Source organism: Equus przewalskii, chromosome X (genome assembly GCF_037783145.1).
Source record: "Equus przewalskii isolate Varuska chromosome X, EquPr2, whole genome shotgun sequence".
Classification (NCBI taxonomy): Eukaryota; Metazoa; Chordata; class Mammalia; order Perissodactyla; family Equidae; genus Equus; species Equus przewalskii.
The window spans coordinates 124075571-124093222 of NC_091863.1; the positions used below are offsets into that span (position 1 = coordinate 124075571).

The 17652-nt window shown below is 38.0% G+C and overlaps 1 protein-coding gene across 20 annotated transcripts in view; it reads right to left on the reverse strand.

Annotated features, from left to right (window-relative positions):
- Positions 1-17652, reverse strand: part of F8 (coagulation factor VIII) — a 145283-nt gene that overhangs the window by 103531 nt on the left and 24100 nt on the right. For 17 of the 20 annotated variants that reach the window (XR_011535970.1, XR_011535967.1, XR_011535968.1 and 14 more), the window contains exons 4-9: positions 15655-15867; positions 8263-8331; positions 5944-6060; positions 3110-3331; positions 688-949; positions 220-391 (exon numbers count right to left, since the gene is read on the reverse strand). Coding sequence is in view for 11 of the 20 variants with exons in the window: in XM_070604627.1 (XP_070460728.1) it covers positions 220-391; positions 688-949; positions 3110-3331; positions 5944-6060; positions 8263-8331; positions 15655-15867 (1055 nt within the window). In the remaining 9 variants the exon portion in view is untranslated. The remainder of the gene's footprint in view (positions 1-219; positions 392-687; positions 950-3109; positions 3332-5943; positions 6061-8262; positions 8332-15654; positions 15868-17652) is intronic. The other 3 variants (XM_070604629.1, XM_070604631.1, XM_070604628.1) reach the window with 2 other exon arrangements.

The window sequence follows — 17652 nt, forward strand, 5'->3', positions numbered from 1 at the left end:
GGAGTTGGGTGAACTGTTCTATAGATGTCTTTAGGCCTAGTTGGTTTATAGATGAAAGGAGATTAGCCACTTGTCAATAACTGTTGAAGCTAAGTGATGGGTTCAAAGAAGTTTATTTTACTATTCTCTCTAGTTCTGGATATGTTTGAAAATTTCATATAAAATGTGAAAAATAATCCTCAAATTCTTACCCAAACTTATACCTTTTCCTCAACTTACCAACAGTGTGTCTCCAACTTCTCCATAAAGTAAAGGTCCCAGGATTCCTGATTCATACTGAATAACTTCACGAGTCTTAAATGTTTCATCTGTGTATGCTATAAATCGGGCTTTTTTGTACTTCTTACCAATCTGCTGAGGACCATTGTTCAAATACAGACTTTTGTAACTTCTGTGTGAGACACAAAAAGATGAGAGGTTGGGATGGAGAATTCCAGGTAGAGGACAGGTGGCTAAAATCCAACCCTAAAACAGCTGATATGATTTAATCATGGAAAGGAGTGATAAAAATACAAGCATCCCTGATGCTTAGCTGTGTTAGTTTACAAACATATTTATACCCTTGCTATTTGATTCCATATCTGTACCTAACTGTAAACATGGCTTGAAGATTCATTGTTTTGAATAACTGAGAAGAACCTTTTGAGTATGAGGAAGAGATAGTACCAAGAGTCAAAAGATGCTTACCTGTCATTGGGGGTGAGGACTGAGGGAGCATAGTCCCAATCCTCCTCTTCAGCAGCAATATAGTGGACCCAAGTTTTAGGATGCTTCTTGGCAACTGAGCGGATTTGAATAAAGGGAGGAGAGTTATCATCATCAAACCTGACCACATCCATGTCAGAGTCATAAAGATCATCATCATAATCTTCCGCTTCTTCACTGTTTTTCATCCGGAGTTGAGGTTCCTCTGGGCAGCTATCTACTTTGACATAAGCTTCCATACCATCTGGAGTCAGACAAACCAAACAGTGTCAGATTCCTACAAAACTTCCTTGCCTTAACTTCCATGACTTTGTTCTCTCTCATCAGGCCTTCAAGGCTCTTTCATAAGTGTTCCCTTCTCCATACCAATAGTTTTTTCCCCCTCTCCTATATGGATTACCTTCCCCATAGCTGGTGCTTGCTGGTTTCTTCCTGACTCTCTACAATATTTGTTTTACCCCTTTTTCAAGACTCACTCATTTGCTCTTATAATACATATGAATATTTCCCTTCTGGAATTGAGTCTGAGCCTATCGCTCCCCAACTCCCAAATTATAAACAAGGAGACTTGAAGAACTGCATATTTTCAGCATTTGGCAGCCCAGGTCAGACCAACTCTCCATCCCCACAGATACCTAATGATTTCTATATTTACTTCATTGAATTATGATATAAACCATTGATTTAATAACAGCTTATCAGGAAAAATATTAGTGTAGATATAAATTTCGACACACATTCCAAATTCATAAAAACATGGAAAGGAACAACTTAGAATCAAGGAAATACGTTACATATTTTAAGAGCATGTCTGCCAAAGACTAGTAAGCCCTATGGTAAATCTATTCAACAATCTCAATCTCATCATCATGCTTTACCAACTGTGGGTAAAAATAATCCCTACCCTATCTACACCATAAGGCTATTTTAAAGATCAATACTAAGAAGGGAGACCTGTTTACTGGATGATGGGGAACAGGGCAGATTTCAGGAGCAACAACTAGTCTGGAGCTCACGTGGCCTTAAACATAATTCATTCTAGATCTAAAAGTGAAGGGTTTTGTCTGAGGTCCAGTAAGACAAAGCATTTTTTCTGAAAAACTAGGATTAAAATCAGTGGAAAGAAATTGTCAAACTAATAAAACAAAACAAAACACAAAACAAACTCCCATTAAACTGAATCAGGCTCAAACTAGATAATGACCAACCTGCATAAAAGTAAATGACCTATTCCTCTCTACCTATACGATCAAATTCCTGTTACTCACCCAGTATGATATCCTCTGTCTCTTAATGTCTTGTCAAAAATCCCATAAATGTTATGTAAAAGATGAGGAAAAGAGGCCCCATTCTTCATCACTACAGAGGACTACAAACAAGGTCACTCATAGAACATAAGGGGAAAAAAATCTCTTTTCCAAGGCAACAAGGAACCAGAGGAGAGGGTTAATATTAGAGTGATAGGAACAAACAAATGGTGTTAAACATGAAAGAGTAGGCCTCCTCAACATTTTTCTCCAACAGCCCTCCATGGCCACAATAGAGGAATAGACAAAGAGGTTTGTTTGATTGGTCCAAGATTAAGAGTTAGCAGAGCAAACACACAAGAAGGAAAATGGGGGTGAGATGAGCTTGTAATGTGAATTTTCATAGCCTGTAGCTACAAATGACATCATACTAACAATAATGTGAAACTGTAGGTATCATTGGCCCAATTTGCTTATACAGGATCTTTGACCCTTTGCAAAGTCACCATCAAGTAGTCCTTGAAAACCTCATGTGGTGCCTTACATATGCTCATCAACTTCCAATTCCATGTTACTTATCCCAGTATCTGCTATCCCCTGACATGCTCTGAGTTTCCCAAATGTCTCTCATCTCCTACCAGATATCTAGGAGTGCCTCCAAGAACACCAGTTGTCTGGTGTCTCATATCGAACACCACAATATCTTCTCGTATTTGCTATTTATTGCTCTGGGCATCACTACTGATATCCTGGAGCCCTTATAGTTACAACCTAGGCAGTGATGTTTTTTCCCATTTCTCTTAATTCCTCATAAAACAGCTATGGCCTGCAACCCTTCTCTCCATAGTATTGAAGCCTAATTAATGGAATCAGACTGGGAAACCAAGGATATACTGTCCTCATCACTTTCACCACCTCATTCATCCCTAAACCTTCTCCCCTCCCTCTGTCACAGGTATTTAACTAAAAATTCACCAATACTACTGATACTCAAGCCCTTTAATACTCCAAGTAAGAGCTTTACTTTAAATACTGGCAACTAGGAAATCTCAGTTGAGGTCTAATAACATAATCCTATACTGGACAGTAGACAATAAATTTCATTAAAAGAAGAGCTGGATATTTATAATACTCATTTTAAGATGAACAGATATTACCATGTTGGTGGGAAGAGATCTGACAAAACAGCAAAAACTGGCCAAGGTCCATCAGGAGTGTCTGAGCAGTAAGGAAAGATATTGGTGAGATCTCCAAGGAGGCCTGGCGATGGTTCCTCACAAGAAATGTGTGACCTTCGAGGAAAATTGAATGCACTTCCGGGGTGGTGCCCATTCCAATCACATGCCAATAGACTGATTTCTTGTGACATCCAATCAGACCTGTAAAGTAGGAATAAGACAGCTATGGTCAAGAAATAGAAAATTCGAAATGGAAAATACTTTCGAGGATAGGATGAACAAATTGACCTTACAGATTTTATCTTGACTTGGAATCAAACTTTCCAAGAACACTGGGGTACTGTCAAACCAACAGCTCTTGCCAAGGTCACCAATGACTGTCATGCTGCTAAATCCAATATTTTTCAGTCTTCATCTGCACCTGTTGACCATTCATTCTGTCTTGAAATTCTCTCCTCCCTTGGCCTCTGTGCCAACACCTGTCTGCGGTTTGCTCCCCTATTGCTTAGGCTGCTCCTTCTTCTGTCTCCTTTCCTGACTCCTTCTTCTCTACCTGTCCATTAAATGATAGATCACCAAAGGGCTCCACCCTAGGCCTTATTCTGTTTTTAATCAATATTTTCTCCCTGAACAATATCATCCATTCTCATGGTGTTAATGATCATCCATATGCTGTTTCATGTTTCAGACCTCTCCCAGAAATCCAGACTCATACAGTCAATCACCTTCTCAATATCTTCACCTGGATATCTCATAAAACCCACATGTCCAAAACCAAATTTGCAGTTTTCATCACTTCATCCTCTTCCAGAGTTCCTTACTTCAGTGAATGGCACCATCCTGCATTCAGTTATGCAAGTGAGAGTTATTCTTGTCACCACTGTCACTTCTCACATCCAGTCTAACACCAATTATGGCAATATAATTAATAACACTAATAGTTACTGAGTATTTGTTTTGTGTCAAGCACGGTCCAAAGTATTTTACAAGTTTTAACTCATTCACTCCTCACAATAAGCCTATGGATGTAGAAACTATTATTCTCATCCCTCTCTTACAGGAGAGGAAACTGATGCCCAGAGAGGTTAATTAACTTGCTTAAATTTGAAGCCAAGCAGCTGTATGTTTAGACCTCACAATGTTAACTACCAGGTCACAGTTATTTCCTATTTTGGCTCCTGAAGCTTTCAAATATATCTATCTTTCGCCATCATTACTACCCCCACCATATTAATCTGATGTAGCTACCATTATCTCTTGTCTGAGCCATTGGAATAGCTTCTTTATAGGTCTTCCCATATCTGGTCACATTCCCCTCCAAGCCTTTCACCCACAAGGAAACTAGTGTAATATATTTGCAATTTCAGATCTGATTATAGTATCCTCTGGCCTAAAACTCTTCAGTGCTGCCATTCCATATAGAATCAAGTCCAAACTCTCCATTGAGGCCTAGAAAGCCCTGAATGGTTCAAGCTTTGGTACTTCTCCAGTCTCATCTGACATCACCTCATTTCCCTACTCCTAATCTTGTTTCAAAGCTCAATTTAAGTGACACGTCCTCAGGGAAGCCTTCTCTGATTTCCCAGCCTAGATCAGCCTCCTTTATTATGTGCTTACATAGAACTATGTAATTTTCCTTCAGAGTAATTCTTGGTTTATAATTTTGTATTTATTATTATGATTATTTGATTACTACCTGTCTCTCTATTATGCTATAAACTATGTGAGGGCAGGGACTTGCATGTTTTGAAAGTTAATTTATTTTCTAATTCTGAAATCATGCTTATTCATTATAGAATTATTGGACAGTACAGAAAAGAGTTAAGAAGAAGACACCCTTCCTCATCCTTCATTATTCTCTTGGGTTTCTGAATTTTACAACCTCCTCTTTCTTGGTTTCCTCTTTAGTTTTACTGTAGTACATATTCAGTGTCTTCTAAGGGCTACCATTTCTGAAAATGTCTTCATTCTTCCCCCAAAGCTGATTCATAGTTTGGCTATGAATTCTAGGCTGCAAAGAACTTTTAAGGTATTGCTCCATTATATTGCCAGTCTAATTCTCATGCCTTTGTATGTGACTTGTTTCTCCCAGGGGAAGCTTAAATATCTTCTCTGTGTTTTCTGAAATTCCACAATCATAATGTTGTGTGGGGATTCTTTTTAATTTATCCTGCTTGAGAATTTTAATAGGAAGACTCAAATCTTCTCATTTTTAATAATTTCTTCTATCATTTCTTTGATTTTTAAAATCTGTCTTAAATCTCAATCTCTTTTTGTTTTACTTTTGGGGAGGTTTTCTCTAGCCTACCTGCCTTCTATTGAAGAATATGATTTTGACAATCGTATTCCTAATTTTTGTGAGCATATTCTTGTTTTGATCGTTTCTTTTTCATAGAATCCTATTATTACTTTATTGATGCAGTATCTTCCTGAATATTTACAAAAATACTAATTAGAGCTTTTGACAAGTTCTCTTCTGTTCTAAGCATTTCTTTTCCTTCTGGGATTATTATTTTCTTTGCTTATCTTTGCATATTCCTTTTCTGTTTCAGGCTTTCCTTAAAAATCTGTGCATCCTTGCTTGCCCACTTATATTTAAGCAAAAGGAAAGAGAAATCTGTGAGCTCCGTGTATGTGGGCAGACATTCATTCTTAGGTGACTGGAAGAGGAATTTACCACTGCATTTTAAGACCCCCAGAGGCCAGAATTCAGTGGGCTTTCCTCTGGGGTGCAGAGCTGTCTGAGGAGAACTGAAGAGTGCTCTGGTAGTAAATGCAGAAGACCCTGAGGTCTTGAACAGGTGTGTACATACCTGGCAGAGACCTGTTTACATAGCCGTTGACTGTGTGCATTTCAGGCCGGGCCTGAGCAGATGCAGGATCCATAGCCTGTGTCAAGGACTCATTTGTTTCTGAGTGCCAACTTTTCCCTGAGGAGAAAGGAGGCAAATATAGGGCCAGCTAAGTGTCTGTCTCATGACTGACCCTCCATTTCTCTTTCCATTCCTCCCATGGGGCAAAGGCTGCTCATACCTTAAGCATTTTTGTCAACACTGTAGGCATGGATGACTTGCCCTCAAAGTTAGTAAGAGAGAGGGAGAAGACAATTGCCAAAAGACAGACATTTCTTGCTCAAACTGATTATCTCTCTATATACTTGTCCATGACAGTAGGTGGGAAAGGATAATGACAAATGATAGCTAGGAGAAGAGAGAATACTGGTTAGTTTGCACCACAAGGATTTCATTAGCTGACATTTCAGAGGAAGCAGATGAATATCATCCTCAGAAAGGGCTGCCAGTCCCTGTGCCTGTCCTACTTGCTTGATTTAGCTTGTAAGTAATGAAAACCCAAGAACCTGAAAGCTTCCCAATTTCCTCCCTGAAATTAGTAAGAGCGAAAGAACTGTAAATATTATTATGGGACAGCAGCTCCCTTAAGTTGCCCCTTTGTGTTAAGGACTGGCAGCTAATGCTGAAACTTTCTGAAGCACCTAGGCTTTGGGCTATTCTCATAAGTTCATTTATCTGTTTATCCACTCATTTGTTCATTCATCCAAACATATTTACTGAGCACTATGGGGTGCTAGGCACTGATGACAGAGAAGAAGACAGCCTCTGCCTTCAGGGTGCTTAGAGCTTGAATAGACAGAGGGGAGAATGATGTGACAGAGATGAGAACAGGGTATTATGGGAGCAGAGAGCAGAAAGTGATGATTTAGTGTGCTAAGGAGGAAGGTCAAGATGCTGTGGAAATATATAAAGAGGCATTTAACCCAGACTGGAAGGAGAAGGAGAAACTTACTTGGTGTGAAGGTGGAGACAGGCTTTCCAGGAAGAGGAAGCAGCATAAGCAAAGGTCTGGATGCAAGAAAAAGCATGGCACGTTTAGGTGAAATACAAAATGTGTTCACTCTGGCTGGAGCCTGGATGGTGAGGCAGGAAGAGGAGCACGATGGGGCTGAACAGGTCATCAGGGACTAGATCATGCATCCATTGTTGTGTTAAGAAGTTTGTATTTTGCCTTGAGGTAAAATTGAAGGATTTTAAAGGCTGGAGTGACAAGATCAGATTTGCATTTCAGTAAGCTCCTTCTGGATGCTATAGTGACAATGGAGTGTCAGGAGACATGAAAAGACTGGGAGCCTAGTCAGGAGAGAGATGATGGGGGCCTCAATTCAGAAGATGGCAGTATAGGAAGGTAAGAGGGGAGAGAAGATGATCATGTTTTTGTTGGTTATCTAGTGATTATCTTAGAAGGAGGAAGCAGAATGTACTAACACTACTGAGGACATATTCTGTGCCACGTAGTGGTCTAAGTTACTTAATTGAAATCACTCACTTAATGCTCACAACTATCCCACTGAAAAAGTACTATTATTTCAACTTTAAATGTGAGGAAACTGAGACACAGAGAGGTTAAGTAATTTGTCAAAGTCACTTAAAACTTACTTGAAAGAAGTAAGAGATGAAGATAAGAGAAGATATGCTCACAGAAGCAGAGAGCAGAATCATAGTTGCCAGGGCTAGGGGGTGGGGGAAATGGGGAGATGTTTGTCAAAGGGTACAAAGTTTCAGTTTTAAGATGAATAAGTTCCAGGGATCTACTGTACAGGCATGATGACTATAGTTAATAATACTATATTAAACACTGGAAATATGCTAAGAAACTAGATTTCAGGCACACTCATCACACACACAAAAATGGTAACTATGCAAGGAGATGATATGTTAATTAGCTTGACTGTAGTAATCATTTCACTATGGATATGTATATCAAATCATCATGTTGTACACCTTAAATGTATACAATTTTTATTAAAGTTTTCTTTAAAAGATAAGAGGAAATACGTATAAAGTAGAGCAAAAACTCTTTGTTGATGGCTTTAAGGAGGGGAATGAGGCCAACCTGTTACCCAGCTCCTCTATCTCCTAACCTCATAGCTGCCAATCGAACTCATTTTCTTGGAATTCATTTCAACCCCATCTCCTTCATTCCTAAACAGTAATGTAGTTTATGATCTTTCTATAATCACTTCCTCTATAATGGTAGCCCTCATTCTCAAGTACCAGATTAAATTAATATATTTGATTTATTTCAGGAGCCCAAAATTCAGATTGAAGCTCACTAACCTTCATCAAATACAGCAAAAAGCAGTACAAATTCATGCAAGGTCTGTGTCCTTTCTTTGGCCAGGCTCCCTGAAAAAGAAGTGAGGGCATTTATCTTCCATTGAAAACCCTATTGTAGGAAATTGCCACTAGGAGGAGACACTACCTCATAAACCACTTGAGAGTAGGCACGAATGTAGTCCTTGGTCTCTTGGTCTCCTGTTAACTCTACCACAACACTGTTTCTTTGGTGTCAGATCTCCCATACCAGTGCTTCTAAAACTATTTGGGGTAAAGGACTTTTTTTTAATTTCAAATTTGCTGCAGACCACTTCTTTGTAAAATACAATAAAAATGAATTACTAAAAACTCGAAATTAAAAAGACATACAAAATATAAGCCCATTTAATCATATTTCATATATATGTATGTATTCAGAACAAATATAAAAGAAAAAGAAAAAACTACAAAAACCATACACACTGTTCATGAAAAATGTGCATATAGGCAATTAATATAGAGAATTTCTATCATGCTTTTAACTTTTTTTACTTCTGCAACTGTAAATAAGCAAAAAGTTATGAGCAAAATAACAACTGTCCGTATTAAACACCTATACTCACACTTTAAATGAACACCATATATATTGATATTTAAAGTTGTTAATGTTACACATGAGCTTGCTTCATTCTTTAACTGTTGAATTTGTTGATTGTCTTTCTTAGCATTGCATGTCTTCATTTGATTGGGAAGTTCTCTTTGTAGGCTTATTTTGAGTAGGAATATTTTTGTTTAGGATGTTCTCTTTTGCTCTTTCTTGTAGCCTTGATGTTTGGAAAGTAAAAATTAGATTGGACGAAGAAAGTAACTCACCCATACAAATTTAAAATACACTTAAAGCTGTCTGAAAACATTTTAATTCTTATTTTATTTTTAAAATTATCAAATAGTGAAATTGACTTTTCTTTTACTTTTTTTGTATATGGCTATGGATTTTAATACAGGTATAGATTCATGAACCTACCACCATCAGGATACAGAACAATGCCAACATCCCAAAAACTCCCTCCTTCTATCTCCTTATAGTCCCACAAATATAGTCTTAGATATATATATATATATACACACACACACACACACACACACACACACACACACATACATATAGTCATATGTATCAGCATACCCTTGGCAACCACTGATCTGTTCTCCATCACTATAGATGTGTATTTTTGAAAATGTCGTATAAACGGAATCATACAATATATAACCTGTTGAGACTGGCTTTTTTACTCAGTATAATGTCTTTGAGATTCATCCATTTTGTTGCATGTATCAGTACTTTGTTCTGTTTTTTTGCTGAGTAGTATTCCATGGTATGGATTCACCAGTTTGCTTAACCATTCACTTGTTGAAGGACATTTAGGTTGTTTCCAGTTCTCGGCTATTACAAATAAAGCTGCTGTGAACATTCATGTACAGATTTTTGTGTGAATGCTTTCATTTGTCTAGGGTAAATACCCAGGAATGGAAATCAAGTGTATATTTACCTTTGTGAGAAACTGCCTACAACTCTGACACCAATTCCAGTGTGTGCAAGTTTTTCTCCACCACCAAGCAATTCTTGGAAAGCAGCTGGGTGTCCTACAGTTCAACTCAGTTCTGACCCTATCCACCTGTAGATAGCATCATATCCCACAGGTTAAGGACTCAGTCCTACAAGACTTCCCCCTCTCCCCACTTCAGACTCCAGTTGCAAGCCCAGGTTGTCACCATGCTTCTGACCGACTAGCTATAGATGGGAGGTTCCCAAAACCTCCTCCATGGGTTTGATTAATTTGTTAGAGCAGCTCACGGAACTCAGAGAAACGTTTTACTCACTAGATCACAGGTTTATTATAAAAGGATATAACCGAGGAACAGCCAGATGGAAGAGATGGATAGGGCAAGGCATGGGGAAAGGGCGTGGACATTCCATGCCCTCTCTGGGTGGGACACTCTCTCAAAATCTCCTCGTGTTCACCAACCTGAAAGCTCTCTGAAGCCTGTCCTTTTGGGTTTTTATGGAGGCTTCATTACATTGGCACGATTGATTAAATCATTGACCGTTGGTGATTGAACTCAATCTCTAGCCCCTTGCCCCTCTCCCCTCTCCAGAGGTCAGGGGATGGCACTGAAAGTTCCAGCCCTCTAATCACAGGGTTGGGTCCATGGGCAAATGCCTTCCAAAAGTCACCTCATTAAGATAACAAAAGAAACCTTTATCAATCTCAGTATAGGAAATTCCAAGGATTTCAGGAGCTCTGCCAGGAGCTGGACAAAGATCAAATACATATTTCTTATTATAAATCACAATATTACACTGCCAAACTGTTTTCCAGAGTGGCTATATGATTATGAATCTCCACCAACAATGTATGAGATTTCTTGTTGCTCTGCATTCTCGCCAGCATACTTGACAATTTTTAAATTATTATTTTAGCTATTCTAATAAGTATGTAGCAGTATCTCACTGTGCATTTCAAGATGCATTTCTCTAGTTGCCAATGACATTGAGCATATTTTCATGTACTTATTTGCCACTTGTATATCTTCCTTGGTGAAGTATCTATTTAAATCTTTTGCCCATTTAAAAAATTGGGTTGCTTCTTATTGTTGAGATTTGAGAGCATGTTATATATTATGGATATAAGTCCCTGGCCAGATATGTGATTGGCAAATATTTTCTCCCAGTGTGTAGCTTGTCTTTTCATTCTCTTAACAGTATTTTTTTATAAAGCAAAAGTTGTTAATTTTGATGAATTCAAATTTATTAATTTGGTGTCTTTTCAGAACCCTTCTCCTAACCCCAGGTCATGAAGATTTTCTGCTATGTTTCCTAAAAGTTTTATGGTTTTACATATTACATTTAGACCTACAGTCCATTTTGAGTTGATCTTTGTATAAGTAGTAAAGTTTAGGATCATTGCATATAGATGTCCAATTGTTCAACACCATTTGTTGAAAAGACTATCCTTCTTCCATTGAATTGTTTTGACACCAAATCAATTGGGAACACTTGTGTGGATCTTTCTGGACTCTATATTCTGTTCCAATAATCTATGGGTCTATTCCATTAACCAATACATGTTATGATTACTGCAGCTTTGTAATAAATTGTAAAATCGAGGATTATTCCCCAAAATTTATGCTTCTTTTTCAAAATCATTTTAGCTAATCTAGTACTTTTGCCTTTTCTTATAAATTTCAGAATGAGCTTGTCTATAGCTACAGAAAAAATCTTGGGATATTTATTGGTGTTACATTAAATCTATAGATTGGGGAGAATTGAGATCATCGCTATGTTGAATCTTACAGTTCATGGACACAGTATGTCTCTCTGTTTATTTAGGTCTTCTTGATTGTTTTCACCATACAATATATATGTTTTGTTAGAATTACATCTAAATTTTCAATTTTTTGAGCTATTGCAAACATTATTCTTTCTTAAATTTTGGTTTCCAGTTATTCATTGATAGTACATAGAATATAATTTATTTTATAATAGCGTTATTGACATATAATTGATATACAAAGAGCTGCACATATTTAACATGTATAATTTGATGAGTTTGGACGTATGAAAACACCTATGATACCATCACCAAATCAAGGTAATACACATATCCAACACTTCCCAGAGTTTCCTTGTCTCTTGGGGGGTGTGTGTGTGTGAGTGTGTGTGTGTGGGGGGGGGGGGGTTAAGCACACTTAAATGAGATCTACCCTCTTAACATATTTTGAAGTGTATAATACTGTATCGTTAACTATAGGCAATATGATATACAGCAGATCTCTAGAACTAATTTATCTAGCTTAACTGAAACTTTATATCCTTTGAGTAACAACTCATTATTTCCCCTACCATACCTCCTGACAACCATTCTCTGTTTCTATGAGAATTTTAGACTATTTTATGACTATTTTAGATACTTCATATAAGTGAAATCATTAAGTATTTGTCTTTCTGCTACTGACTTATTTCACTAAAGCATAATGCCCTCAAGATTTACCCATGTTTTTGTAAACAGCAGGACTTCCTTCATTTTTTAAGGCTGAATAATATTCCATTAATACTCTATTATTATATGTATATTATTATCTATATATCCATGTGATTGTGATATATATATATATATATTACAGCTTTTTAATCCATTCGTCTGTCAATAGACACTTGAATTGCTTCCAAGCCTTGGCTATTGCGAATAGTACTGCAATGAACATGGAAGTGCAGATATCTCTTCGAGATCCTGATTTCAATTCTTTTGGCTATGTACCCAGAAGTGGGATTTCTAGTCTGGTTTTTTTGAGGAACCTCCATACCGTTTTCCATAGCGGCTATACCAATTTACATTCCCACAAACGGTGCACAAGGGTTCCCTTTTCTCCACATCCTTGCCAACACTTGTTATCTCTTGTCTTTTTGATAATATCCATCCTAACAGGTGTGAACTGATATCTCATTATGGTTTTTTGGTTTGCATTTCTCTGATTATTAGTGATGTTGAGCACGTTTTCATATACTTGTTGGCCATTTGTGTATCTTTTGGGAAAGGTCTGTTTAGATCCTCTACCAGGTTGGGGAATACTGGAGGGGAATAAAAAGTTAAATTCTCCACTAATTCGGTGGTACTTTGAATTTTGATGCCTTTTCCTGCTCTGCCTGTTTCATTTGCTTTTTAGAGTTCTCTAATGGTTGGGCTGTGCATTTTGTCAAGGTTCTATAGTTAAGTTCAATGGGAGATAAAGGGTGGCATGTGTTTTCTCCATCTTACCCAGAATTAGAATGTCTCTTGACTTTTTAATTCAATTCTCTGTCAAAGAATTCTTTTGATTTTAAATTTATTTATTTATATTTTATATAAACACATGTTTTGATGATTTTATTATTTTATTAGCCTTTGCATCCCACAAATAACAAACTGTGGTTTTAGCACTTTGTCATAAATTATGGCTATGAAACTGAACTCAGTATATGACAGATCATGCTTCCAAATGAAACTAGTACAAATTCTTCTGGTCTTCTTCTTCTTCTTCTACCTCCTCCCCTCTTGGTTTATTTTTTTGGAATCGTATACATCATCATTATTCAGGAAGGGTACAGTGGTTCACGTTCAAATATTCTTTGCCTATCCTCCCATCAAAAGGTAAAGTCTAATTCCCCTCCTCTTCTATGGGCTGGCCTTAGTGACTCATTCTAACAAATAGAATGTGGTGGAAGTGATGACGTGTGACTTCTGAGGTCAGGTTAATAAAGAGATCATATAAAAAAACTGAGCGTGAGCCACCATATAAGAGGTCTGGCTACTCAGGAGAAAGAGAAGACAAGCCACAGAGGAGAAAGAGAAGAAAAGCCACAGACTGGGAGAAAATATTTGCAAAAGATGTATCTGATAAAGAACTGTTATCCAAAATGCACAAAGAACTCTTAAAACTCAACAGTAAGAAAACAAACAATCTGATTAAAAAATGGGCAAAAGACCTGAACAGACACCTCAACAAAGAAGATATACAAATTCAAAATAAGCCTATGAAAAGATGCTCCACATCATATGTCATCAGGGAAATGCAAATTAAAACAATTTGATATCACTACACATCTTTGAGAATGGGCCAAATCCAAAACACTGACACCACTAAATCCTAGTGAGGATGTGGAGCAACAGGAACTCTCATCCATTGTTGGTGGGAATGCAAAATGGTACAGCCTCTTTGGAAAGCAGTTTGGTGGTTTCTTACAAAACTAGGCATAATCTTGCCATATGATGCAGCAATTGCACTCCTTGGTATTTACCCAGAATTGAAAACTATGTCCACATAAAAAAACCACACATGGATGTTTATAGCAGGTTTATTCATAATTGTCAAAACTTGGAAGTAACCAAGACATCCTTCAGTAGGTGAATAGGTAAATAAATTGCGGTACATCCAGACAATAGAATATTATTTAGTGCTAAAAAGAAGCAAGCTATCAAGCCATGAAAAGACATGGAGGAACCTTAAATGCATATGACTAAGTGAAAGAAGCCAATATGAAAAGGCTGCATAGTGTGTGATTCCAACTATATGACATTCTGGAAAAGGCAAAATTATGGAGACAATAAAAAAATCAGTGGTTGCCAGCAGGAAGGAGAGGGAACGATTAATAAACGGAGCACAGAGGATTGTTAAGGCAGTGAAATTATTCTGTATGATGCTGTAATGGTGGATACGTGGCTTTATACATTTGACCAAACCCATAGAATGTACAACAGCAAGAGTGAATCCTAATGTAAACTATGGACATTGGGTGACAATGTGTCAATGTAAGTTCACTGATTGTAACAAATGTACAACTCTGGTGCAGGAATTTGATAGTGGGAGAGGCTGAGCGGGGGGGACAGGTGGTATTAGGGAATTCTCTATACTTTCTGCTCAATTTTGCTGTGAACCTAAAACTTCTCTAAAAAATAGTCTATTTAAAAGGAAAAAAACAAAAGGCTGGTGACCCTGTAGCTCCCATGCTGAAAGGACCATGTGGAGAGAGCTCCAGCTTTTTGAGTCTTCCAAGCCTAGGTACCAGACATGTGAATAAAGTTTCCTCCAGAATGATCTCAACTCCAGTCACTATTTGACTACAACCTCATAAGAAACCCTGAGACAGACCCCGAAGTCAAAACACTCCCAAATTCCATGACAGACCCAAAAAACCCATGAGAAATTATAAATGGTTGTTGTTGTTTTAAGCCACTAAATTGTGGAGATATGCAATAATAGATAACTGGAACACAAAAAAGTCCAGTGAAGCTGATTTCCCCATTAAAAAATTAGGATTAAAATAAATTATGCATAGTTCACTTCCCTAATTTAGTTATACTATTAAACTATAAATTAAAAACAGGTTTGTTAAAATTAAAATGACTTTTAGAATAACAAGTTATAAACATAAATAAATGCTTGCTTTTCTCAGATTTTTATACGCTTTTGGGTTACAGATGACAAACTAACCTCCTGAACTGGTGTTTCCACCATTGATCACACACTTGGATGTCTTTCCCTCCATGGAGCTTTCAAGGAACCTAACACAACATTTACAAAAGGCACTACTGAGACAATCCATAGGACATTTGAAGTAGAAAGTAGAAGTGTTTTACGAAAAGAGACCTAATTCCAGAACTTGGCTTTTCTTGACTATTAGAGTGCATTGTGGCTATATAGGATGGGCGTCTATTCCGCTCAGAGACTGGATTATTCTCCCTTCCACGGGCTTGATGCTAGGGAAAAGAAACCTCTTTCAGATGAAAGAACACAAATGCTATTTTTCACGAATAGATCCAGACGTTTGTACTTCCCTGCTTATTTCAACTCACTTTTACCCTTTCTTACACTTACCTTCTCTACAAATCAGCAGGGCTCCAATGAGGCCCGAATTCAGGTCTTTCACCAAGTCCACATGAGAAAGATATGAGTAGGTGAGACATGGAGGGTCAGAGGCCATTGGACCGTTCTCTTTCAGGATCTGCCAGACATAGGTATAACTTTCACCAGGAATGACTTTATCATCTTCTTTCTCGCTTTGGCTGGTCTGATCTTCATATTCAGCACCTAAAGCAAGAAGGGATAAAATTGTCCTCTCTATGTCCATTGACCACTCAAGAAAACATATCAAGTTTATTGTCACCAGTAGACTCTACACAAGAAACAGCCTTTCTGCAGCTTAATTTGGAAAACTAAGAAGCAGCAGCTATAAATGGGGAGAAGCCTCATATATTCCAGAGGAGTTCTAGACCACTAGTGCAAACATCAGCGGTTGAATGGTTCTCACTGAGACTTCTAGATTCTAACAAATAATATTGCTTCCATTATTACATATTTTTACCTAATTCAAGTCAATTCAACTCAACAGACATACATTGGGTTCGTACTTTGTCCCAGACTCTTTAATAAGCACTAGTAAGGGTCAGGGACGGGTGATGTACAGGGATTTTTTAAAAACGTTTTTAACTTGATTCTTCTCTGAAGGGGCAGATCACATCAGGAGCAGATATTTTCTGGCTGTCCCATACTTAGTGGTGCTAAAATTGACCCCTGGATTAGCCTGAAACCTTTATTCTAAATTGAACACTGTATGTGTTCATTGTTAATGAAGTTTCAATGCTTCTGGGTAATTTCAGTGAACAAAAGTAGAAAATATTTAAAGGTGCACTGACCATAATACTTATTCTTCCACTGAAACATTTTTCTAGCAACTCACATAGCTTCTCAGGTTCATAATGGTCTCTGGGACCCCAGAGCAGCCCAAGGCATTCAGGGTGCTCTTCATTTATACCCCCATCTTATCCCATAACATATACATCTGAGAGAGGGACTTCTCCAACAGAGCAGCACAAGAAACACCTGCATGCCCCTGCTCTGTCCGTATTTTTACTACAAACTCTCAGCAGCCAAAGACCATCTTCAAAGTGCAGGTGGGTGGTCTCCACTGTAAAGTCAGCCTCTCTGGGGTATAGGAGCACCCCCTCCAGCAGGCACTAGGGACAGTTAGCTTCATCTAGAAGCAACAAGGAGACCAACGCATATGCTTAGCAGAGCCAGATGGACATTTTAAAAAACCTGAGCTGGCACCTGAGGATGGAGTGTGTGGTTCACATGTCTGTATGATCGTGGGTTGGTATTAAATTCTGGATAGTGGATACATTTGGATAGGGATGGAGGGGATCATAGAGGACTACAGAAGGGGCTTCAACTGTATCTATAATGTTTAATTTCTTAAAATAAATTAAGCAAAGATGGCAAAATGTTAAGATTTGGCAAAGTGGGGTGATGGCAAATGTTTGTTTGCTATATTATTTCCTGCACCTTTCTTTGTTTAAAATATTTCTTTAGGAAAAAGATACCCCTTTTCCTAATACTAAGGTTGGGAGAGGAGTGTGGGAGGTTTGATGAGAGGCCAAGAATGTGCAAAATACTAGAGCCATCTTGGAGAGGGGGATAGTGAATAGACTGAGAGAAATGTAGCAGTAGGACGGCCGGGCAGTGCTGAAGGACCACTTGAGGTGAGGTATTATGAACTCGTTGATACAATTCCATGTGGTTGTGTGATTTTTATTTCAACTATGGCCATTCTCTTGGTTACTAGTAAAATAGATGAACACATTTAACCAGGGTAGTTGTTTAGTCAAGTGAATAGAATGGAAATCAAGGAGGCCAGGAACTTGTGAGTGCATGCAAGGGTGCCATGGTTGTGATGAGCCAGGGCATCTAAGCTGGGCCAGGAGGGAAGTGAAGACTTATGAGGCAAGGTAGATGGAGAAAAAATTGTAGGGTCAGTGGATGGTAGATCCCAATGAGAAGGAAGAATTGTTGGAGTGGGCAGTAAGGGAATGAGAA